This window comes from Parasteatoda tepidariorum, chromosome 3 (genome assembly GCF_982258835.1).
Source record: "Parasteatoda tepidariorum strain Cologne lab strain chromosome 3, Ptep-v5.0, whole genome shotgun sequence".
Lineage (NCBI taxonomy): Eukaryota > Metazoa > Arthropoda > Arachnida > Araneae > Theridiidae > Parasteatoda > Parasteatoda tepidariorum.
The window spans coordinates 114,194,521-114,221,875 of NC_141757.1; the positions used below are offsets into that span (position 1 = coordinate 114,194,521).

General features: G+C 29.8%; 1 protein-coding gene across 1 annotated transcript in view; it reads left to right on the plus strand.

The window, feature by feature from the left end:
• The first annotated feature begins 248 nt into the window (after positions 1-248).
• LOC107456241 (uncharacterized) overlaps positions 249-27,355 on the plus strand; it is a 35,427-nt gene continuing 8,320 nt past the window's right edge. The window contains exon 1 of the mRNA XM_087158496.1: positions 249-686. Within this exon, the coding sequence (XP_087014622.1) occupies positions 600-686 (87 nt within the window). The 5' untranslated portion in view covers positions 249-599. The remainder of the gene's footprint in view (positions 687-27,355) is intronic.

Here is a 27,355-nt window from a genome sequence, read left to right on the forward strand (position 1 = left end):
ATTATTCAACAGGTAAAATTTTACGAAGCGTCTCTTAAAAGTACCTGAGCCATATCAGAAGGACTCTGAGGGAAAAAATTTACAAGATTACGGAGAAAATTATAACATTATAGTAATTTAACAGACCCTTTATCAATTCCATCTTCTGATTGGTTATACGACTTGTAAATGAAAAGTAAATCCCGCCCAGATCAAATCACGTAACTTGTCGGAAAACTTAAAGAAGAAAAAAATATCTTCATTCACACACTTTACAAATTACATCTTTTTGATAGTGAAGATCTTAGGAACAGCTTTCTCTATTTTGACGTTCCCACCTTTTCAAGTTGTTTTTCTAAAATAATAATAATCTTTTATTTTTTTAATGACTTTTGTTATAGAACTTTATAAAAGGAAGATTTTTAGAACTTGTTCCTTCCTTGAGTTAAATATGGGATCAGTGAAACATAATTTTAAAGTTCTTGATACTTCTTTAGTCTTGTAATCCACAGTTTTCATTAATCCTTAAAGTTTTATGAAGTAGCATTATAGAATGCTGTAAAAATTCATTTAACGTTCGCTTTTTAATCTAAAAATAAGAAATATTTTCAAATTACGATATGGAAACAGTAGTTGAAAACAAATGCTTTTTCCCCTGCATTTTCAGCGAGAGGAAAAGTGTCGCCACAACAATGGAATTTCAAGAAGTAAGCCCACATTATTATTATTTGTTTAATACATATAACGATATGTTTTGTTTTTACCCTTGAAAAACATTGTACGCAAGAAAAAATGCATTATATACATAATTGTCTAGAGGATATTGTTGATATACAAAAAAAATTTGATAAATTAACAAATCGAACTAATAATAAAAAATTTTGCTGCAATATATAATATTATAAATATCTACTGCGAAATTGTAATAAAAAAATCAAACTTGAAACAAAAAACTTATTACCCTTAAAAATTGAAATGATGAAATCAAGTCAAACATGAAAAAAAAAATTCATTGATATAATATCCAAGAGAGTGGTATTAAATGTGCGATATTTAAAATGTGTTTTTGTTCGACTAAGGTAATTAAAGCATTTTAAAATTTTTAACATATTAATATTCTTAAAACAAACGTAAAATGTGTCAAGAAGTATTGCCTTTTTTAAACTAATTAAAAATTAAATGATACATTTTATTTTATAATCAAAAATACTAAACAAAACAATTAAAATATGATATTTGAAAATGTTTTTACTTTTATTGACTTTCCCATAGTTAAAAACATTTCAAAGTTTTCCAGGCTCAAAATAAATAGTTTAAAATAAAAAGTGAGTATATTATAAATTAATTTTTTTTAAATAAATTTAAAATATTTTCCCCTCAAGTACTTGGGGGGGGGGAATGGTTAAATGCAGAGTTCTCAACTTAATGCGTTTCATTTTTATTCATTTCCAGAAATCTCACAGGATAAACAATAAAAAAAAAAATAACAATGCTACTGAATCAGAACAGTTTCATGATTGCTGCCCAACCACTCATTGTTAAATTAGTTAACTTAAAGATTGTTTTTCTGGGAAATTACTAAATCGAATTTTAGAAACTTATTCACATTTAAATAGAAAATTCTAGAAATTTTTTGCTTAAATAATTTATTTAGAGCATTTGTAAATTAAAAAAATTGTTTAAATGTGTATCATGATGAGAGTAACAAAAATAAATTCTTATCTAAAATCAGTGCAGCAGATTCTTAAATAAGCGATACTTTAGGCCAAAAAAAAAAAAAGAGTAGTTATTTGTACATGGATCTATAAAGTTACCGCTGTTGAAAATATATCTTATTAGATTGTGGAAAAAATAATAGAAATAGTTTAACACATTGTGGTCGTATATCTGCTTACAATTGAGTTGTAACTCAATATTTTGCTTAATTGTTGCGTAAAACTAAGTTAGCACATTACTTTTCATGTGCGTACATTTTGCTTCGAAATGTCTGTAAAACCAAAGCGAATTCAACAAAATTTCCGCACATTCTAATCAAGCTCGAAGTAAAAAGTTTAACCTTATTGGGGAGTTATCCTCTGTGAATTTTCAAAAATTTGCAGTCAAATGTAAAGCAGTTCTTAAAAGTTTTAAGTATTTAATCTAGCTTATATTGATAACTTAATGGTAGATAATTGGTTTTGAAAAATGATAAGTTTTATTTAACAATCTAAAATTGTTGTTATAATAAATATTCATTTTATAGATTCGAATTATAGATTTTTACTGTTTTTATATATTATTTGTGTTTGAAACAGATATCACTCTGCTCTTAACCCCAGAATGCACCTATCATAGATTAACGACTAAAATGAACGTTGAGCTTCTCGCAAACCGTGAACTCGGAATTCAGCGAGGATTGAGGAAACTGTCCTTTAAACTTCAGAGCTAAGACAATTTTTATAGCCAATTCCCACACCTATAACTAGGGTTGCAAAGTTGTTGCGGGAAAAAAATTACCAAGCGTGATGGGAGTTTCTCGAGAAATAAAAGAATAAAAGCATCTAAAATTAAGGGTTAAAAAAAATTTTTTTTCAATTTAACACAATATTAACTTTTTTATTCAGATGAAGAGAATTTTTGGTCAAAATTTTATAATTATTTTTGTATATGTTTCGTCTTTTATCGCGCTAAACACGTTTGCATGTTTCAAAAACGATACGACGCTTTACCGTGTGAGAAAGCCCTTGTGGCAAATTTTAAAATTATTTGTATACGTAAGTAATTTAAAATATAACTTATAGAAAAATTAAGTTCAGATTAATCTAGAATAAACGATACATTTTCAAAAGCTGAAGAGGTTTTTTAGATATACCAAACTGCAATCAAATGATAATGGGATTACTCATTACACAATGGGGAAGTTATCTTGCAATAATTTGTTTGTATTTTCATATAACAAAAGCATTCTTTTAGCATAGAAACTTTAATCATTTACTCTAGGTTTATCTAAACTTACTTTTCTCTGAAGTTTAAATTACCAATGGAGGCGAAACAGGATTTGCCATAAAATAATTCACCCGTGGTACGACAGCGTCCTCGATGTTGACAAACATCGAGTACTCATAAATTTCAAAGAAGAACTGCAGAACGGCTATTTAGGTAGCCGTTCTGTCTTAAATTTCCAAAACTGGATCAGTTTTCCTACCTCAACGTCTGATTCATTGATCGTTAATTCATTAGTCCTCAGACCTACCAAATTAATACAATGCAAACTAATTAACTGCCAAATTTTAAAAATAAATTGCACCAACATGCCAAACAAATCTACTGTGCATACTAGAAATTATATTTCTATAGTAAAGATAAAGATAAATAAAAAAAAAACGCTATAAATTCATTAAAATAAAATATGCAATAGATAAAATAAATAAAAGAAAGTTCTCTTAAAAATTCCATTTTTCTATTGATTTTTTCTGTTCGTTGTTAAGCTTTTTTTTTAATTATCTATTATAAATTTTGAAGTTCCAAGAAGAACAAATTGCCATTGAAGTATAAGTAATACATTACAAAACAACATCAAATTTTTAAAAAAAATTACCTCAAATCGTAACATTTTGAAAAACTCACAGATTTTTAGAAGAAAAAAATGATAATTCATAAAAATTCCCACCGCGACACTCTAGTAATAGCTATATAACATTGAAAAGTAGTTAGAGAGCAGTTGATCATGATACAGGTTCTAATTTTAGCTAAGACAGAATTTATTTCATGTGCAGGTTTTCGTGGCATAATTTGAAAATTAAATTGCTAAGATTTTGGATTAGAATCTTAATAGAGCAGTTAGCAGGCCAAACATTGAAGTTGTTACATAAATTGTTGATGTAAACAAATTTAGGTTAGATTTTCTCAAAAATTCCAGATACTAGGTTGCGTCTTTAAATATCATATTCACGCCCCCCCCCGAGGGGATTACACCCACGTTATCTTACAAACTGGAATTAAAACACGCAAAATCATTTCGGTGGTTATTTCGGCGCTTTTCATATTGGATGCAACTATCCTAACCTGATGAAGGATATGCTTTAGTAAAATATTTCGTTAAGAATTTCTTTTATCTTCTGTGTTCGTTTCAAATTATGAGGTCACGAAATTAAACATATTCACTAGTTGGATCCTATCTTCAAAAATAAAACAAGATTAAGTGTGTTTAGACTATTTTTAATAGCTTAATTATGTGAGACTTAAAACTTCATTTTTCGATTATAATTTCACTAAAAACATTTACTGAATAAAATGGAAAAATAAATTCTATGAGATTATTTTATAGCTGTATTAAATACGAAAAAAAAAGTTGCATCAGAATCTGTTCTAGAAGAGACTGTTCTCCCTCTTTTTTCCTGAATGTTTCCTTCATACTCATTCAGCTAATGTACTTATAATTGGAAATTATTTTTCTACAGTAAAGGAAAAAACAATTGAAAGATGGAAAAAAAATCAAACAACATAAGAAACTACCAATATATGAATTAAAATTTTTCTATAAATTATAATTTAAAATTTGGATAATTTAAAAGAAAGGTGATGATAACCAAAGATAACCAAAATGAAAGAAAATTTAAAGGAGCTGTTAAACGCGTGTCCAATCTTTTTATAATTTATATTTAATAAAAGAAATATTTAAAAAATTTATACACTTACTTAAATTAACTACTTATGCAGAAAGTAAATTATGTCACGTTTTGCGATAAACTTCAAAATAATTAAATGTGTTGCCTTATAAAGTAAAAGAAGAATCATTCATAAAAAATTATCCGTCATTATTTTTTTTAAATTTAACTATTCAGATAAGCAAGTTTAATTAAACAATAATATTCATTTCACTTAAATAAAAAGCATTTACTAATTTATTTTTGATGACCTGAAAAACTATATAATTTGTATACAAATATATAGTTTTTCACTCTGGGCACAATGTTTTTTTTTCTTTTTTTTTTCCTGTTACATGAGACTTTTTCAACGAATTTCAGGCAGTTTCGTATCTCTGATTTCAAATTTGCAAACGGTTTCTCTCTCTCTCTCCACGCTATAGTTTTTTTAATGTCATTTTTAGTCTTGTCGAAATGTACAAGTTCAAAAACGTTATATGGTGGAAATGTTGAAAAACTTCTTGGGGAGTTAATGTACATCATCAGGATTAAAATTGCAACGAAATCCATCCCCGCGGAAACACCTTTCTAAATCAGACATCATTTAGTACGGCTATCAAATTAACAAAAGCGCCTATCTTTCACTCTCTCTCTCCGGTGATTCTTTTATTTAACCTTAATTGTCTTCCCAAGTTCCGATTTTATTATATTAATGACATCACTTCCCCCTCTCCATAGCTCGTTAGTCCCCCAGTGGACGGATCGTAAGGACACTGTTTCTAGTAGAACATCGAAGTCAAACATCACTGACTGAGGTCAGTAAGCGGGTGGGTGACTACTTTGATCAGTATCCGTAGGGACGGAGGATGCATGGTATGGGTCCACGTTAAACTGCTCTACCGGAAAGTGCAAGAGTTAGCACTCAAGTCGTCGGGCTTACAAACCAGGGGAGCCATCCCCCCTGCAGAGGATCAAAATGGTGATGGTATGTCTTCGGATCATCATCAGGGATGTTTCCCATACCGTCACCCAATAGCCCATTGTGCAGTTCTAGTCGACGTAAATAAAGTACCCACCTACCATAGCTCGTAGAAATGCATTTAACTCTGCTTTGAACCTCACGGCCACAGTAGTTTTTCTAGTTCTCACCTTTATTTTTCAATTTTTCACTGGCAGCTTTTGTTTCTTCTCATTCACGTCTTACCAATTTTGAAAATGGGCACTTATTTTTGAGCGCTTGAAATATGTCTAGTGTTATGTCCAATTAGTATATTTTTGAAGCGAAGGAAGTTTTTAATCCAATAATATCTAACCGCTTCAGTTTCTTGGGAATATCTATTTAGTGAGAGACACTTAATTATTCTTGCACGAAGAAAGAAAAATTCTTGTAAAATTATCGTACTTTATGGTAAAAACATTTCTGATAAAATAAAGCTACCGTAATTCTAGTAATACTAACCAAAATGTCCATTATTTAAACCATTCCTTCATCGATTTTGTTTGAAACATGCTTTTTTTTAGTGTGTAATGATTCATCAGAATAAAATAACTATTCTAATTTGTGTGTTAAGAAACAATGAATTTTATATTAAGTGCTAAAAGATACGTGCTGGTACATGTGACTTAATTTCAAGTACTACCATAATTTACTTTTTAATAGACGAAAAGTAATCATCTTTCAAAAAAATTCATATTTAATGATGTAAATGCGACTTTTTTTTGGAATATTAACAACAATATAGCATATTATATAACTCCATGTCTTTCACATTAATAAAACTAATATCAACAACAGACAGAAAAACCTAATTCGTATTTACTTTTAAACAAACGAAAAGAAATTAATTATGTTCTATAACAATTTGTTTGAATCATATTTCGGTATTACAACAATGTTAATACCATAGTTTCCAAGTTAACAATGCGAATTAGAACGAAATCTCATTTCAACAATTAAAGGAATCCATTTCTTGTTAAACTCTTGAGAAAATTGGTTGTGTTTCTTGAGTTAAGAATTCATTTTGAAATAAAATGTCTAAACTATTGAAATATATTCGAAAAAAGCTGTAAGTAATGAGTATTTGATAATTTTAAGTAGCGAAAATTGATATATAGTTGTTTAAAATTTTAACTTAAATTTAAGTAAAAGTTAAATTACTCTAAGTAATAGTTATTTTTTATGTGCATTATTGTCACCAAATTTATTACATTTACCGTTTAGTTTTACTTAAAGAAATTGCTATAAACTACTTATACTTTATCTGTATACATATATATATATATATATCAGGGTGCGTAGCGTTTGTAAAAAGTACTTAAAGGTGCTTTTTTGGGGATTTCGTTTTTAAAAGCTTTTAAAGGTGCATTTTTCAACTGGCGTTTTTAAAAAGTGCTTTTTTTCCCGAATAATCTTTTTTCTCCATCAGTGATATCTGGTGGATCCCATGCATTTCACGAAAAATGGGGTGTTTGCTACGTAATCATGCACGCCGACTTCATGTCGTACCCACGTTATGACTTGCGCATGCGCGCACACTTGAAACCGAAACCCTAGAGCTCCAATTCGGATGGAGAATATCCGATCCTTATACAATGTTTTTCTTTTTAATACATTTTAATTTTATTATTGTTTATTTTATTTTACTTCTAGCACTTTTTTCACGTAGGGGGTGCAGGTACTTTTGTTCTGAGTTCAGGGTCAAGTTGAATTCACTCGATGATGTGGGAAAGTACTGATTGATTCGATTTACGTCCGTTTCTTTTTGGGTTTTTTTTCTAACGCTAAAACTGTTTATAAAAAGTTTTTGTTTTTCAATGATATCACTGATTGAATATGAATTTTTTGAGTGCTTGAAAATTTTTGTAAAGTGCTTGAAAAGTTTTTAAAAAGTGCTTATTTTTGATTCAAAGATTTGGCTACGCACCCTGTATATATATATATATATATATATATATATATATATATATATATATATATATATATATATATATATATATATATATATATATATATATATATATATATATATATATATATATATATATATATATATATATATATATATATATAAACACTATCTAAAGGTAGTGATGTATTAATTTTATTTAGATATTGATGTAATAATTACAAACTTTTATCAAATTCAATTTAACCTATTAGCACTGACATCGAATTGTTTTAATACTATTTTGATTATTAAAAAAGAAACTGAAAAACTACTCCAATAATGTTTTTTTCTTAAAGCAATTTGTTTCATTTGGTAAAGTTGTAAAATTCATAAAATGATAAGCACACTGCAGAATTCCATTAAAACAGCACAATTTTTCTTCGAGGAAAAAAATCTCTTTACAAGTGCGTATATTAAAATATTTGCTGAATGCAAATCTATAAAGTCATCAAATAAAAAACAATATAACTTTTTTCATGATTTTTTAAGAAATTCATAAAAATGACTGACATATGAATATTTCAAATAAAAACTGATAAAAACGCTTATTACAAATGACTATTGATGTAATATTTCAAATACATTAATAATTAAGAAAATATTACATGCAATTATAATTATAAGCGTTCCAGGAAAGGCTAAATAACTTGTGCAATCCTTTATTCTAGCTTTAAAGTTCAATTTATGGTTAAAAATTCAGTTTAATTGGCGAGTCATACTTACTGTACTTTCATTAACACAAAGTATGTCTTCAGTTTCTTTCATATTCTGCAATAATTATTTTATTATTATTTAGTTTTCTTTACTTATTATTACTTCTTAGCAACATCCCTTTCATTCACCTTAAACTATAATTTTGTTTCTAAGGTTCTTTTTTTTTTGAACTAAAATTCAAACACGTATTTTCTGATAATAAACTTGTTATTTTATAATTTTGTTAGCTTAATTTTTTTGTAATGTCTAGAAAAACTTTCTTAAAGATTAGATTTTATTTATTCATGAAATACGGACTAAATTCTACAGTAAAAAAGTTGAAGCAAAGTATAAATAAGCTTTTCAACTCAAAAATAACAACAAAATATTTTGAATTTGATAATAAATAAATTTAATTATATTATTGTGAAAGTTATGTCTTTACGCCAAGAAAATTATCAATAATATGTAATATCAGTTAATCACCACACAAAAAAAGTAGGGTATGAACTATCAAAATATGGTAAAATTTACCATTCTTCATGCTCTTAGGGAACAACAAAAATTCGGTAACTTTTTACCGAAACCCTCTGGTGATGATTTCGGTAAAAATAACAATCAAATATGGTTATATAATTTTTGAAAAAATGTTTAGGTTTTATTAATCATAAATATGTTTTTTTAACCAGGAATCTGATTACCATACAAAGCGGTAATTTTTCTAGAATTTTTTTAACCTTCTAAGAATTGCAGTGTGTTAACTTTAAACTGATTTTTTTTTTCTGACGATTCTTCTTCTAACGATATAATTTTTTCTATTATTAGACACAAATGAAAATTATCTTCATAATGTGCAAAAACATTAAAAATCTAAATACAAATCCTCTTTCTAGTTGAGAAAGTATTTGCAACATCAATAATTTTTTTACCTTAAAGTTAATAGTTAAAAATCAAATTATGAATATTAGCTTTATAATTTACGAAAGGATTAGAAATATATTTAAACCATTTTTTTAGTTTGATTTAAATATTTTAGTTATAGGTAAGAGTAAGACAAATTCAGATTGTATTTTAATTTAGTTCCAAGGGAAAGAAGGATAAAGATAAGTTCCAGTTGAGGGACTGGAACGAGGTTCTTGCTGAGCAAGAAACGATTGAGGAAAACAGCTCTGCAGAGGCTCTGGATGAGCAATTGGATGAAAAGAATGCAGTGGATGAGGAAGTAGTTAAATATGTTGCGGAAGTGGTACAGAACAACACTGCAAATGAAGGAAATGCTGAAATTGATTATAAATTTCAGTTGAGAGATTGGAACGAAGTTCTTGACGAGCAGGAAATGGTTGAAAGAAGCAGAGCTGCAGAGGCTCTGGTTAAGAAATGGGATAATGAAACTGCAGTGGTTGAGGAAACTGCTAAATATGTTGAAGAAGTTTTAGAGAAAAACACTGCAGATGAAATTGATAATGAGTTCCAGTTAAGAGACTGGAACGATGTTCTTGCTGAGCAGAAAACTGTTGAAAACGACAGAGCTTCAGAGGCTCTTGATAAGAAATTGGATAAAAAAACTGAGGAAACTATAAGGAATGTTAAATTCGAAAAGTTCCCCTTAAAGATCAGAGATTATGTTATTATAGGACGGGCTGTACTTGACATCAAGAAGAATAGGCCTGTAAAACATGATTTCAATTTTATGGGAATTTCAACTGAACACTACAAACGGATGATGAGAGATTTCCAAAAGTGTGAAAGAGAGAAACGGAACAAAAGTTCCTTATTATAGATACGTTGAAAAGTTTTCCAAAAATTCCGATTATGACATTTAACCTATTTTGACTCTTACCCGATTTAGACACTCACTCGATTTTGACCCTTTCCCGATTGTGATACATAAGTGGTTTTGATACAAATAAAAAAAAACCTAGCACGTTGACAGGACATTATGTTTAATGTGCTGCATAAATATTTTCTCTGCGGACAATATTGTGGAGATTTTCCCGAATTTGACATTAAAAAAATGCTTAGCACATTGACAGGACATTGTGTTTAATGTGCTGCATAAAATATTTTCTCTGTGGTCAATATTGTGGAGATTTTCCTGATTTTGACGCCAAAAAACCCTAACACATTGACAGGACATGGTGTTCAATGTGCTTCATGAAATATTTTTCCGCTGTCGATCAATATTGTGAAGATTTTGAAAATGGTGACTAACCCAAAGACATTATAATTGTGTGGTTAAAAATTCTGGAATATGTATTCAATAAGCCAATACACCAGATATCACAATAGAAATTAACTCGTGAACAGGACATTTTGTTCATTGAGTTCGTAACTTCAATTATAGATCACGAAAATGTCTTTTTTTGTGATGATAATTTAAGATGAAAATTATGTTTCTTCATTTCTGTTGCTAATTTTAGACAGTGAGCCTCACAGCATGATAGCCAATTTTATGGCATGAATACTAATTGTATAAACATCATTGAATAAATAATAAATAGTCTTTTTTTTTCACAAAATGTTTAAATCATTATTCGATATATTAATAGAGATTGCATGTTGTTTCTTATGTGTGTTTATGCTAACAGACTATTCTTTATTCTCAACAATAGTAATTACAACAACTGCCATTAATATTAAATCTTAAAAAATTTTATTAATTACTACTCTATAACTTACTGGCTTACCGGACTACTCTATAACTTATTGGCACTTTTAAATATTCTAATAACTTATTATAATATCATAATACGAAAAGAAAAAAGAAAAATTAAAAATTATGCAGCAAAATAAAATGAATGAATTGAGTTGCTTTAGGTTAACTATTAAAACTAAATTTAAAATTACCATATGAAATACCATATTAAAATTACCAATTTGAAATGAGTTGTTGATTGTTAACTTTCAAAATTAAACTTAAAACGAACTATGTTGAATGATTTCAGAAATACAGATGAGAAATCTGGCAATTGGTTTAAAACATTAATGTCATTTATGACAATTATAAAAATCGTTTGTTTCTAGGGTAAATTTAATTAAAATTTATAAAGCTCAGTTAATTCACAAAAGGATAGGGTATGTTTTGAGCTTTATAGACTAATGTGAAAAACAACGTGAATAAAATTCAAAAATGGTGACAAGAAATGAAACAAGAACCATCCCCAGTGCTTAAGCACTTAACTACTAATTGCACTGAGAAGTGTCATTTGACGTCTTGCACACTCATATTTAGTGCTAGAAATAACATTTTGGTGTTTAGAGACTGAGGAAGGTTCTTGTTCAGAGCGTTAGAGAGCCGAAACTATAGTATGTCCATTTCTAAACTTGATTTGTGCTTTTATAATGCTTTTCCCTTTAACCAGCTAATTGTATTTAAAAAAAAAATGAAGAAATATTCGTAATTAAACATATAAATTATGCTTTTAAACTTGTATATTCAAGCAAAAATTAGGCTAAAAGTGTCAATGAAAAAAAATTCTGTAGCTTTAGGAACAAAACTAATTTCAGTTTCGAAATCACCACATCCGGATCAGGCAAGATCAAGTTATTTGTATAAACGCAACAAAAGATTTGTTATTCAGTGTAAATCAAAGTGCTGCTGAACTAACGAATGTTATATTCTTAATATTGCTGAGCAAACAAATATTTTGAGCAATGACCCATAACAATTTCTGTACTTCCAGAAACAAAATTGACAAATCGTTGCTGTCCCGATTAAAATTTAATAAGATAATGAAGAAAACACAAATGACTTTCTGGCGACTATCAATTTCATGGACATTAATATGACAAATTGGTCAACATAATCGAAAAATATCATTCGATAATATAGCGTGATACACAATCATTAGACGCAAAAGAAATTAATAAAATGTGATAATTCTATTGAGGGTACGAAAGAAAGTCTTACTTCTTCCTAAACACTGTTGAAACTTAATCCTCAGAATAAAATAATAGTAAAAATAATCCCCCCAAGTTCTATTGGAGATTAAAAAAAGTTCAGGTTTACGTGCGTCGAATATGTGATGAATTAAAATAACAGATGAATAGCAGTCTCATAAATTATTTATCAAAGATTGAAAAAGGCATTTGACAGCAATTTTCTAATTTCATTTCAATTTGCGCTGTCGTCTGATAGAATAGGATCTGCTTTGGAGTATTGAAAAAATACAAGTTATCTTAATTTGCTACCTGGATTTCCAAGGTCGTTTGAGTATCAATGCAATGGCATTTTGGATGAATTTTCAGGCTACTTGTTTTATTTTATTTTTTTCGATTTTGTTTTATTTTAAGCAATTAATTATATGGTGGTTTTTTTTAAAAAATATGATAACAAAACTGTTGATTAAATTTTAAAAGAGATTAATTACTATCCCTCCTCGAATTTTATGCTAATAAGATAAGAAAAGAAAAAATTACTCATAATTAAACTTAATATTCATTTAAAATGAAAAATATACAACAGATAAACAAAAAAACTGATTTTAAGCATTACTAGCACTTAAAATGTTTTAAATTTTTTATTTTCCGTAACCCTTTTTAAATATTTTTCGCAAAATACATTTCGGTGATACCCAGCCGAAATGGACCTTGCCATAATACATAATATTAATCTTATAAGTGATGAGAAAAAAAGAAACTGGTAGTAAATTTTTCTCCAAAATTCAACTTCTTTTTACCATTCAAATTATTTGTAACAGAAATCTTTAACAGAGATTCTTTATTAGAAATGTTTTTCTTTTTTATTACATTGATAAATCGGTGATTTTTCAAATTTAATTTCTTTCGAATTCACCAGTTTTTTAGTTTCCCCTTAGCGCTGGGAAGTTTAATATTGTAACTTTGTCAATTTCAAACACAAAATCAATACACACACTAACAACTCAAGAACAATATACTCACGATGTAAGCTTCTGAATTTGGTAAGTCGAGTATTTTGATAAGTGAAATTTTTAATCAGTACTGATATTCATTTTCGTGAAGAATTGTTGGGCAAATGAAGGAAATTTTGCTAACTATTATTAGTGGCCACTTGCAGCATTTTCTATTTAACAGTGGCCACCTTTAAAAATATGTGGCCTCTTTTTTTAGAATTAAAAATTCTAAACCATTAAAAAATTGTTGATATAAATAATGTTAATCAATTCTTTTAGAACATTTCACAAAATATAGTTAACATTACAAAAATAATTTCTAAAATAAAGAAAAGAAAATTAAAAAAAAAAAGAAAAGTATTTCTTAGAATATAATAAAACATTCAAAATAACTCCATAGTTATTCGAAATAATAATATGCACAAGAGGAGTATTTCCGACCTGACGATCTGGTGGCGATTGTTTAATCGCCATTTGCCATTAGTCGCCCAGTGGTCAGCAGCGATCGTTCATTTTGTCCTACATGGAATATTGTTTCAAATATTGAAAACAGAAATTGTTGCATGATGGATTATGTAAATTAAGAATTAAAGAAACTGTGAACTAGATTCTTCGAAAAGTCGGCAGACAAACGAATATTTAAATCTTAAGAGCTGAAGTGATTCGGAAGTAGCTCTACTGATTCTAGCTCAAAGAAAACAAACAATGACTAAATATATAGAGAGAGAGCCGTGGTGGCTCAAGGGATAGAGCGTTCTCCATCCAGGGAGGTGAACCGGGTTCGAATCCCAGCGATGGACGGTCGATACGAATTACGCACCCCGCTCGCACCGATCACAGTCCTGGCTTAAAATATCCTCAGTGGTAGACGGATCATGGGTTAGAGTCCTTTGCCGTCAGGCTGATGAGGGAGGTCTTCGGGGTGTTCCTCTCCATGAAACGCAATTGCGGGTAAGTTCCATCAAAAAGTCTTCCTCGAAGGCAATTTCTGCCAATACATGATCCAGAAGTTCCCTTCTCTTCTGGATTGGGATCAAAATTACAGGATTTAGAGTTGAAGATAAGTAGTAGTAAACTGAATATTCGGTCGGCTGTTCAACGACGGTTATAAAATATATATAATATATATAAAGAAAATATAAATGTATTGCAAACATTTACAATTTTTATAGGGATTGGTCTTAAAGTTAGACATCTAATTTTCTGCTACTTGCGTGCTATAAAATAATTAACTCTAAAAGTATCTTATTGTGTTTCCCTTCAAACACTAAAAAAAATAATAATAATAATTGTGTCACGATTTTAAATTACTAATTTGAATTTCTACGCAAAGCATAAAACTGGTCTTTGTCATATGCTAATCGTAATTTTTTCGAATTATATAACTATTTTAAAAGTTCTTCATAAATGCACATGTTTTGAAAGAATTAAAATGGAAAATATTGATTTTTATTTATTTCGGGTGAGTTCCACCACTCGAAACTCTTGGAGCCCACTCCAAAGTTCTTGAACTTTTGAGAAGTTTATCGTTTTACGATTAACGATTGTTAATCGTTTGACGGTTGAATTTTCGAATGATTCGATTCTTTATTTTTGCGTGACGTCATTACTTTTTATTTAACAACTAGCTGAAAACCTGTTCTTCGTAAGGGGTAAAAAAAAAAAAAAAAAAAAAAAAAGAATCAATAAATCAGTACTGAACAACACAACAAATCATGCACAAAACTGAATGACAAATACCGAAACAAAAATAAAGCTAAAATAATTCCAAAGTTTGTCTTATTATTATTCGTTGCCCTTCTCGGATGCTTTACGTTTTTAGACTAAGCAAAACACGTACTTAGTCATTCATCCTATCAAAATAAAGATGAAATTTATTAGGTATCATCTGGCAAATTGCTGTTGCTCTAGGCAACACATGATATTTAAAATTTACCAATCAAGCTACTTTCCCTTGTCCCTATATCTTCCAGGGGTAATAAGCACTCATTTCCTCAGTATCGATCATAAAAATCTACAGTATTGATGTAACTGTAATAGGCGTGAAATTTTATTCATAAAATACTTTATACCTAGATAAGAGTATATTTGGAACATTTAAACTGTATCTTCCATGATGCCAGTAATGCCAACAACCAAAATTATGCATTATTGTCAATAATAGTGTGGCGACTTTGTACGGTTCTCCATAACAAATATTCACATTTTCTTCATTATTTTTGCTATTTACATAGTTTACTTTTTAATTATTTCAATTACTACCTATTAAGAGCATTAATTAACGTTACTGACGTCAATTATACGTTGATTTTTTACGCACTCTTCAAACTAGAACCTTTTCTCCATTAATTTTGAATTTTAGTACATAGCTTATTATTTTACCATCTCAATATTTATCTAACTATTACTAAAATTAATTATCATTGGCGTAAATAATATTATTGGCGTTTGTTTTACATTTATCCTCAAAAAATTATTATCATTTCTTTGTTAATTTCGAATTTCAGTGCAAAACTTTTTTTTTATTTCAATTACCGTTGATTTTAAATTATTTAGTTTCATAGTAATACGATATAAAAGCATAGCTATTAACAAAATTAACACGTAATTTCAAGCAATCTTAGAAATGCTATGCTACACCGATTATCTTGATCATTCTGATAACCTAGCATAACGAATAAAAAAATTTTATTATAGAACGTGCAATAAGCAACCTTTTTAATAGAGCTATAAGCTAGCAAACATTGAATGTTATCTTCAAAATTATTGACAAAACTGAATCTTTTATAGTTTACTTTTTATGGTTTCCTCTAAACCAATGAGAAAATTCCATTTTTCAAATGTCGCTGGATAAAAAATAAAATTAACAATTCGAAAATCGGGCTTAGCAATTTGTTTACCTTCATGCTGAATGTCGTATTTTTAGAACCAACGGTTCCGGTATATAGACACATACACACAAATTATTTATTCTATTACATGTAAATATAATTCTTTTATCAATGCTTGAAATATTTCTAACAGAAAATTAAACCTTAATATAAAGAAGTTAAAATCTTAAAGAATAATAAAATACAATTTACAATTTTTTATAACTTTACTTTCCTATTGATTGTAGTTTGATCATTCTATATAAAATGCCCCAATCAAATTTTTAATTTCTAAATTTCATATAAATTTTTATTTCCGAAATGAAATTTATCTAACATAAAATATTTCCAAAATAGCATTCAGTGTCATTCTTTTTGATTCTTAATAATTAACGTAACACTGCACAAAAAGTTTTTCATTTTAATTTTAACACTCGTTTATCATATTAAACAAGGGAAATATAAAAAAAATGTAATCTTGAATTTTTACCTCGGAAAATCCTTTAAAGTGACAAAAATCTCGAAACTCCATGCAATGAAAATACGTTTATAATATTTTAAACATACATTATATTTTTACTGCATAGTAAAAGATATTACATTTTTACTGCAAATAAATATTTAAACAAAAATTATAAACTACTACTAACTACTTAAGCAAAAACTAAAATTATTATCAGTAGTATAGGCGGCACTACAGCGTACAGCGGGGGGTCCCTATTCCTGACGTCATCACGGAAAGTCAAGGTGTGCTTATTTCTGCCCGCCTATAAACCGGAAGTTGCTTATTTCAGCCCGTATACTTATTTCTGCCCGCCTGAAACTTCGTCTGCAGCGTCATGGGGAGCTTATTTCTTTTTTTCTTAAGCCTAATATATTTTTAGTTTCGGTTTCTGTTTTTAATTTAGTTTCGTTTTTTTAAATATTATTTAATTTATTAGTTTATTGAGGGTGGCAACACTTATTATTTTTAATATTAGCTTTTAAGGATGGCAACACTTAGAAACTTTGTTATTTGGGGAGATATTGTATATTATGAAGTTATGACGTCATCTCTAATTACATAACACATAAATGATATCATACTTTTACTCTAGTGGCGCCATCTATGTGAGAATAACTTTAAATCTATTTTAATATTTAAATCTGTTTTAATATTATTTATTAAATATAATTAAGGCTGAGGATCGAACTCACGCCATCAAAAAGCTTTCATGGGTCAGTAGTTGGATATCATAACCACTGACCCACGAATGCTTGGTTAGATACGTGTTAATAAGTTAAACTTTTGTATTCTGAACACGTGTATAAATGAAAAAAGGATTTGATATCGATATCATCCTGCAGTTTAATCGATATATTTTTCACTTAACCTTTGACAGTTATTAAATATTTATTTCTGCACCTCTTAATGTTATTATAACTTTCTCTGGATGGCAACGGTACTGACCATACACGCGTTAATTATTACAAAATAAATAAATGATATCATACTTTCACTCTAGTGGCACCATCTATGTGGGAATAAAATAACTTTAAATCTATTTTATTATTTAATTTAAATATAATTATTGCTGAGGATTGAACTCATCATGTGGTGATAAGAGATAAGGATAAATAGAGGTGGCGAGAGTAAAATTTTTCATTCATCATGGATCTTTTGAAGTTCAAACATACCTTTACAGCTGTCCTCGCAGGTCCAACAGGTAGTGGTAAAAGTTATTTCATAAAAAATGTGATTGAAAACCAAATGATACAGCCTTTCCCCAAACATGCAGTATGGTGTTATGGCGTTTATCAAAAATTATATGATGAGATGCCTAATGTTGTTTTTCAAGAAGGACTTCCATCCGATTTGAATCAATATTCAGATGCATTAATTGTGATTGATGATCTCATGAGTGAATTGGGAAATGATCCTCAATTGACGAAATTATTTACAAAATTTTCCCACCATAAATCTCTTAGCATTATTTTTGTGGTTCAAAACATTTTTCATAAAGGAAAGGAAATGAGAGAAATATCCTTAAATGCTCATTATCTTGTATTATTTAAGAATCGAAGAGATCAATCGCAAATTACACATTTAGGACGTCAATTGTACCCTCGAAAAGTTAATTTTTTTCAAGAATGTTATGCTGATGCCACATCAAAATCTTATGGTTATTTACTCATTGATTTAAAGTGTGATACGGAAGAATCTTTACGCATGCGTACTGGTATGTTTCCTGGAGATACTTATTATGTGTACCAACCTCGATAACTTTATTTCAACTGTGAATTTCAAAGAAATTAGATGACAACTTTAACCATTGTTTTTGAAGGTTTTCAACTTTTATCAACACCTATAAATAGGACAAGCCCTCGAAATTCAAATCATTTGAAAGTAAGATGTCTGTATGTAATGAGCGAACATTAGAGATCATGAAATTGATCTCTAAAACTAAACATTGCAAGTCTCTTTTAAAAAAGTGTTCAAAAAGTGAAATAAAAACTTTGTGTGAGTGTGTATTGAATGTATTGTGTGGTAATATACCACTCACGAAATCTCAGAAAAATAAATTAGCTCCTCATAAAGAAAGTTTAAGAAAACTTTCTAAGAAGAAATTGCCATTGTATAAGAAGAAAAAAATTCTTGTACAGAAAGGAGAAGGATTTTTATCATTTTTATTACCTGCAGCTATTTCTGTCATTAGTTCTTTAATTCATGGAGTACAGTAAGAAATTTGTGCTGGTTCCGGAGGATAGAGTGCAAGTAGCGGAACACTTATCACAATTGGATCAACAAATGAAGAATATTCTACAGAAAAAGGACTTAGCGGATGACGAGAAAGCAACTCTGTATTTACAAATATTGCAGAAGTATACGCACTTTTCAATTTCGAGACCGAATAAACCAGAACCTCAAACCGTTCAGGAGGAAATTACGAACATAGACGATTCTCCAGTAGAGTCTACAGAAGAGATCTCTTCAAATATCAAAAAAGAAACTGAAGACTTGGAGGGAAAAATTCTAACTGCTGTTCCAGTTCGATTTCAAGAAAAAGCTAAAGATATGTACCAATTCTTAAAAAATAATGAATCTCTCCTTTGGAACGCTAAAGGTGAAATTATTCATGAAGATAAAACTGTTCCTGGAAGTAATATAGTAAATCTTATCAATGACTTTTTGCGAAATAGAAAATCAGCTCCAGTGGGGAGAAATGTATTTTTGAAAACATTAAATGATATTCAATTTCCATCACATTTAGATGTAAATAAAAAATTGTATAGTAAAAATAAAATTGTTAAGAAACCTATGATGTATGCCCGCAGAAGTGCTTGGGTGAAACTTTGAATAAAATTTTATTTATTTTATTAAAATGTATTTTGTCTTTATTGATCATTTTTTTCACAGGTGAAAAAGTTTATATTATCAAGGAAAAATTTCACCCTTCATTAATTAATACAAAAAGTTTTAGAAAAATAGATAGAATTTTCTGAAAAACTGGAAATTTCCTTTTTGCAAAAACATAAATATTTTCTTAAAAGATAGAAAATTTTTTATAAAAATAAAAATATTTTCTGAAATATTAGAAAGTTTTGTTAAAAAGTTTGAAATATTTTTACGAAACTAGCAAATTTTTAACAAAAAGTAAAAATATTTTCTTAAAATAGAACATTTTTGTGTAAAAACATAATGTTTTCTTAAAAGGTAGAAACATTTTGTTAAAACGTTTGAAATATTTTTACAAAAATAAAAAAAATATTATCTTAAAAGAGAAAATTTTTTGCAAAAACAAATATTTTCATAAAAGATAGAAAGTTTTCCTCAATAATAAAAATATTTTCTGAAAATTTTGTTAAAAAGAAATAAAAATTTTACACTTTTGCCTACATAACAATATTTAAATGTAAAATTTTATAATAATGACATGAGAGACACTAGATTTAGTTTCATTCCTTTTTTATTTTCTAAACACAAATCTTACACCATATTTTTTCTTTACAAATTGATACATCTGAAAATCATTTACATATAATTGATTTGAAATATGATACATAGAATAGCCTTGACAGCGTTTGAGTAAAAAGTAAATACAATATTGTCCACATACATTGGATGTAGGTGATTGAAACACTTTGGAATTCCATAGTACGTCCGTGTAGGAAGCGGTATTCACGTTGTAAAATCCGGGAGGTTTCCCATATGAGTCATAAAACTCTAACCGTCTTTGATCATTCACAAATAACGCTAGCCAGTGAGTTCCAGGTTGTGATGAGTCATCTGAATTCGTGATAGCACATGTGTTTTCTCGGAGACTCGGAAGCGTATCTCTTGAATATACGCCTTGAAAGTAAGGTGTTGTTATCTTATCTTGCGATAAAATGTAGAATAGTTGCAATCCATCCATTCTTCAATTTCCGAAATCGAATAAAATATTTCTTGACTTGTTAATTTCAATCAAATTTGCAAATTCGGCAAAAACGATAACGCATACTGTTTTTTCCAGTGATTTGGCAAATTTCAGTTCTAATCTCAAATTGCTATGCTTAATCTGATTTAAATGTTCTCCTGAACATAGATCTGGGGAGAGATTAAATCCAAATAATGTATTTCCGTTCCTGTAGTCTTCTCTGGAAATAAATATTCCTCTATCTTGACCCATTCGTTCCGTTCCATCAAATAAAGTTTGATAAGCACGAATGTATTGATTTTGTGAAAAGTTGAGTTCCAATGGATTATGGGGGACAGGTTGTCCATCTACATACACTCCAATAAAATTTAAATCAAAATGTTTAAAATCAAAAGGAGATTTTGTCAATGTTCCATGAAAAGCTTCATTATCTACACAACCAATAATAACCTTTTTAGGCATTTGACCCGAAAATATATTATCTTGAATAAAAGACATGCTCCCTTTAGGAATTGAATACACTTTGCATAGGACTCGATTAATGGGGTATTTTGCACTTGTTTTCTCGAGTGCTTTAGCATGACCAAGAAGCACTCCAGGGTTCACACGAACTTTTCGAATGAATAAAGAGACATGATCCAATACTACTTTAAATCCTTCAGATCCTTGTAGACAAAATTCTGGTTTGCTTCTTATTAGTTTTATTTTCAAATCCACTAAATTGAGTAAAAGACGTTCTTGATGAAATAAATCTGAATGAATGCAGCCAATCATGTCCACTGTTGCGCTTTCTTTGAAAAAAGCAGTTCTTTTATTTAAACCATCCTCAGAATCTTTATAAAATAACTCAGCAGTTAATTGAGATGTTTTGCTATCATATCCATGGTTTAGGAGAGTTTCAATATAGGCCCTATAGGGATAGGTATTACTTGAATTGGAAACTGTACGATCGTTTAAAGACACATCTACTTGAGAAAATAATGAATGTAAAAATAAATTCACAGGTCCTATAACATCATCTTTAGTGATAGCTGTATTGTTCGTTTTTACTATTTTCGCTTTCACATACAATTGTGTTTGACTGAGATCTATGTAATCTTCTACACTTCCAGAGACATGAAACTCTACGGGAGCATTATCAAAAACGTTAGAAAGAGTATGAAATTGTATCCATTGACCATCTTGAATAACTGTTTGAGTTCCAGGTTAAGTAAAAAGTTCCAATTCCGATTTTACGCACTCAGGAGAATCTTTCAACAAAAATGCCATTTTATGGATCAAAAATGTCACGTCCACTCACTTTGCGTGCTTTAGATGAAATGAATCGTTTTTGCTTCTTACGCTTCCTTTTATAGTTTCCTTTCCCGACCATAGACTGCACTTTATCAATAGCTTTTCGTGCTAGATTTTTTCCACTTTCTTTAGTTCTTGTTTTGACGGCTTCCTCAAAGTTTTCTCCAGATAATACATCAGATGCTACTCGAGTTCCTGTTTTTAAAACTTCTTTTCCAATAGTTTTACCTCCTCTTACTAAAAAGGGTAGTGCTGCTCTAAATAATCGACGAAATATACCACCAAGTCCATAGCCCTTTTGGAAATTAACGCCTTTATAATAGGGCAAACCCGAGCCAATTTGACTCGCATAATGATCTTCGAATTTTTCAGCACAACAAACGTACGGTACACTCATCTTGACGTCTTCTCTTCAAATGAATGATTCAAAAAACGCATCGTACTATTTATAGTATTTGTCTCATGCGGAAATGTAAAACTATAATCACTTTACCACTTTCAAAAGGTACGAAATCACCTGAATTCAATCTGAACTCCACATGGATAGTTTGAAAGGAGTGTCTCGTTAAAGGTAAGTATTGAGGTCTATCATAATACTGGCTAATTGTTTCACCATCATATCCTTTTATTCGAACGATCCGCAGTAAAGGAGCTTGCGTATCTCCGACAATTTGTGGTAAAATTAAATCTGAGTAGACGTAAAAAACGGAAAAATTAGACCACGCGTCAGCCACAAATTCGCTTTTCTGGTTACCCGTAATGATTGCATCACGTTGAAATCCTAACAATTCACCTAACTTTTCTAAATGAAGGCTGCAACCTTGAACGGCGTTAATTTTAACTCGTTTCGTAGCTTTATTGTAATTTATTGTAAATCGACTAGGATTTTTAGGTAAAGCAAGTTGTATAGCTGATACAATATCGAACATTGATTCATAACAGCCCACATCAATTGTTTGCTTAACAGTCGATATGATATTACCGTTACTTATCTTGTAATGAAAATAATTGTTACTTTCATTTACGTTCAGCCAAGAATGCGGATAGATGATTTCAGATAGGCCTACTTCCCATTCCGCTTTTAGATTAACTGGTATCGGTAACTGCGTCTTAAAATGGGAAATTTTGTTGTTAGGAAAAAACTGCATGGAGCTATCAGAGGGTAACGTCACATAGAAAGACATTTTTGAGAATGAGTCTTCATAGGTTAAGTTTCACTATTTATACTTTTTGAATATCACTCACCCAGGCATTAAACTTTTCAGGATAACCTAGAAATTTAACAAAATATTCCGTGCTTCCTCCTTTCTTTCTCTTTTTGATAACTTTTTCTACGGGATAATAGACCGAGTTGACTACTTTTTGTAATTCTTCTCTGCATAAAAGGTACCTTCGATTGATTCATTCATTAAATCTTTCAATTTATACACTACAGGATTTCGATGAACTATTTTATCTATGATAAATAATTCTCGAGTCCAATTATTTTCATATCCTTTCTCAAATGTAAGTTTTGATTTACTAATTCGAACAGTGACACCTACTTGAAAATCGATGCACGTTAACAAATATTTATATCCATTATTAAATTTTGCTAAAGATTGCATATCTACTAAATCAATTTGAAATTGTTCATCTATTCCACCGACGATCACTCTATTTCGTTTAAATTTATGCTTTACTGGTTTATGTAAAATATAGGAATCTTTAGTTTCCAGCCATTTTTTAATTTTACTTTTTGCCACTTTACCTTTTACAGCATGATAAATTGCATCAACACCTCCAAAACTACCTGGTTGTTCAGGTTTCCTATAAACTGATGAAAGTAAACGATTCATAATCTATTTCAAAATTTTTTAGAAATTATCAGATTTTTTTTCTCTAATAACAATTTATTTCTAACAGTTAAAATTAACACTCATAAACATTGTTAAAAATAATGGTATGCAATAATTTTCATAAAATTAAATAGTAATGCCTATAAAGGTATTAAATAGTTTTCCGAATTGTATTACAGCAAGAATATTTTCTCTTCAATATTAGGAACTCTTAATTATATTTAATAAATCAGAAATCAGATTTAAATATTAAAATAGATTTAAGGTTATTATATTTCTAACATTCCCAAATAGATGACACCACTATTTATTGTGTAATAAAAGATGACGTCACTACTTCATAACATACATTGGAACCAGTAATACTAACGATATAATAAATTCTATTGAGAGTTAACAATATAATAAATTCGGTTTAAATCTAACAATATTAAATAAAGCTATGAGAAACGAAAATCTTTAACAATTGTACACGAATAATTTCACGAAACTCAACTCCACACAACAACACTTATGAACAAGTCAAAGCAACTGGAGATCGAACCGGGTTCTAACAACCCCCTCAATCCTGATCACTTTGCTTCATCCCTTTATGCTTCCCCTTTTCAGTTGGTATATTACTAGTACAACTTGTTTTCGGGCGTGGGTCAACATGCTGGGGGCTGCGTGAACTTGCAATATCGGAGGATATCAACACGTGTTATTTTGAAGTTTCTAAGTCCTTAAATATCATCGGAAAAGATCGATAGATGGCACCACGAGACCTGAGTAATTAAACGTCATGACTAATTAGTGATTAGATATAACCTTTAATTAATCTTTTAATATAACTTTTAAACAGAAAAATAAATTTAAACTAAAAAAAATCGTTGCCACTGCTAAAATGTAATAATAAAATGAAAACCAAAACTAAATATGAATATTCATGAGGGCAGAAATAAGCAAAAAATAATAATCACGAAAATAGTTAAAATTATCATAAAATGAGAAAACGAAACTAAAAAAAAGTTGCCACCACACAATATATTACAACTTCCGGATGCACAAAGGATGTACTTCCTAGTTGTGCATAAATTTTTTATTGTTTGAGATGCATTGTTTGAGTAGAATATTTAATTGAGAACACTGTAGAATCTTATGATGGATGTGCATATATTGTTTATTTATTTAGATATCACTTTTATATTTTTTCTTTGTTAATATTTGAATCATGATAAATTTTTTATCAGAACAAATATGTCTATGTCAGATTAATTATTTTTCGTATATTAAAAATTATTGCTTATTTTCAAAATTATCTTAGCCCCCCTGTCGGGCTAAGTCTAGCGCCACTCTTGAGAAGAATTACAAAAAGTAGTCAACTCGGTCTATTATCCCGTAGAAAAAGTTATCAAAAAGAGAAAGAAAGGAGGAAGCACGGAATATTTTGTTAAATTTCTAGGTTATCCTGAAAAGTTTAATGCCTGGGTGAGTGATATTCAAAAAGTATAAATAGTGAAACTTAACCTATGAAGACTCATTCTCAAAAATGTCTTTCTATGTGACGTTACCCTCTGATAGCTCCATGCAGTTTTTTCCTAACAACAAAATTTCCCATTTTAAGACGCAGTTACCGATACCAGTTAATCTAAAAGCGGAATGGGAAGTAGGCCTATCTGAAATCATCTATCCGCATTCTTGGCTGAACGTAAATGAAAGTAACAATTATTTTCATTACAAGATAAGTAACGGTAATATCATATCGACTGTTAAGCAAACAATTGATGTGGGCTGTTATGAATCAATGTTCGATATTGTATCAGCTATACAACTTGCTTTACCTAAAAATCCTAGTCGATTTACAATAAATTACAATAAAGCTACGAAACGAGTTAAAATTAACGCCGTTCAAGGTTGCAGCCTTCATTTAGAAAAGTTAGGTGAATTGTTAGGATTTCAACGTGATGCAATCATTACGGGTAACCAGAAAAGCGAATTTGTGGCTGACGCGTGGTCTAATTTTTCCGTTTTTTACGTCTACTCAGATTTAATTTTACCACAAATTGTCGGAGATACGCAAGCTCCTTTACTGCGGATCGTTCGAATAAAAGGATATGATGGTGAAACAATTAGCCAGTATTATGATAGACCTCAATACTTACCTTTAACGAGACACTCCTTTCAAACTATCCATGTGGAGTTCAGATTGAATTCAGGTGATTTCGTACCTTTTGAAAGTGGTAAAGTGATTATAGTTTTACATTTCCGCATGAGACAAATACTATAAATAGTACGATGCGTTTTTTGAATCATTCATTTGAAGAGAAGACGTCAAGATGAGTGTACCGTACGTTTGTTGTGCTGAAAAATTCGAAGATCATTATGCGAGTCAAATTGGCTCGGGTTTGCCCTATTATAAAGGCGTTAATTTCCAAAAGGGCTATGGACTTGGTGGTATATTTCGTCGATTATTTAGAGCAGCACTACCCTTTTTAGTAAGAGGAGGTAAAACTATTGGAAAAGAAGTTTTAAAAACAGGAACTCGAGTAGCATCTGATGTATTATCTGGAGAAAACTTTGAGGAAGCCGTCAAAACAAGAACTAAAGAAAGTGGAAAAAATCTAGCACGAAAAGCTATTGATAAAGTGCAGTCTATGGTCGGGAAAGGAAACTATAAAAGGAAGCGTAAGAAGCAAAAACGATTCATTTCATCTAAAGCACGCAAAGTGAGTGGACGTGACATTTTTGATCCATAAAATGGCATTTTTGTTGAAAGATTCTCCTGAGTGCGTAAAATCGGAATTGGAACTTTTTACTTAACCTGGAACTCAAACAGTTATTCAAGATGGTCAATGGATACAATTTCATCCTCTTTCTAACGTTTTTGATAATGCTCCCGTAGAGTTTCATGTCTCTGGAAGTGTAGAAGATTACATAGATCTCAGTCAAACACAATTGTATGTGAAAGCGAAAATAGTAAAAACGAACAATACAGCTATCACTAAAGATGATGTTATAGGACCTGTGAATTTATTTCTACATTCATTATTTTCTCAAGTAGATGTGTCTTTAAACGATCGTACAGTTTCCAATTCAAGTAATACCTATCCCTATAGGGCCTATATTGAAACTCTCCTAAACCATGGATATGATAGCAAAACATCTCAATTAACTGCTGAGTTATTTTATAAAGATTCTGAGGATGGTTTAAATAAAAGAACTGCTTTTTTCAAAGAAAGCGCAACAGTGGACATGATTGGCTGCATTCATTCAGATTTATTTCATCAAGAACGTCTTTTACTCAATTTAGTGGATTTGAAAATAAAACTAATAAGAAGCAAACCAGAATTTTGTCTACAAGGATCTGAAGGATTTAAAGTAGTATTGGATCATGTCTCTTTATTCATTCGAAAAGTTCGTGTGAACCCTGGAGTGCTTCTTGGTCATGCTAAAGCACTCGAGAAAACAAGTGCAAAATACCCCATTAATCGAGTCGTATGCAAAGTGTATTTAATTCCTAAAGGGAGCATGTCTTTTATTCAAGATAATATATTTTCGGGTCAAATGCCTAAAAAGGTTATTATTGGTTGTGTAGATAATGAAGCTTTTCATGGAACATTGACAAAATCTCCTTTTGATTTTAAACATTTTGATTTAAATTTTATTGGAGTGTATGTAGATGGACAACCTGTCCCCCATAATCCATTGGAACTCAACTTTTCACAAAATCAATACATTCGTGCTTATCAAACTTTATTTGATGGAACGGAACGAATGGGTCAAGATAGAGGAATATTTATTTCCAGAGAAGACTACAGGAACGGAAATACATTATTTGGATTTAATCTCACCCCAGATC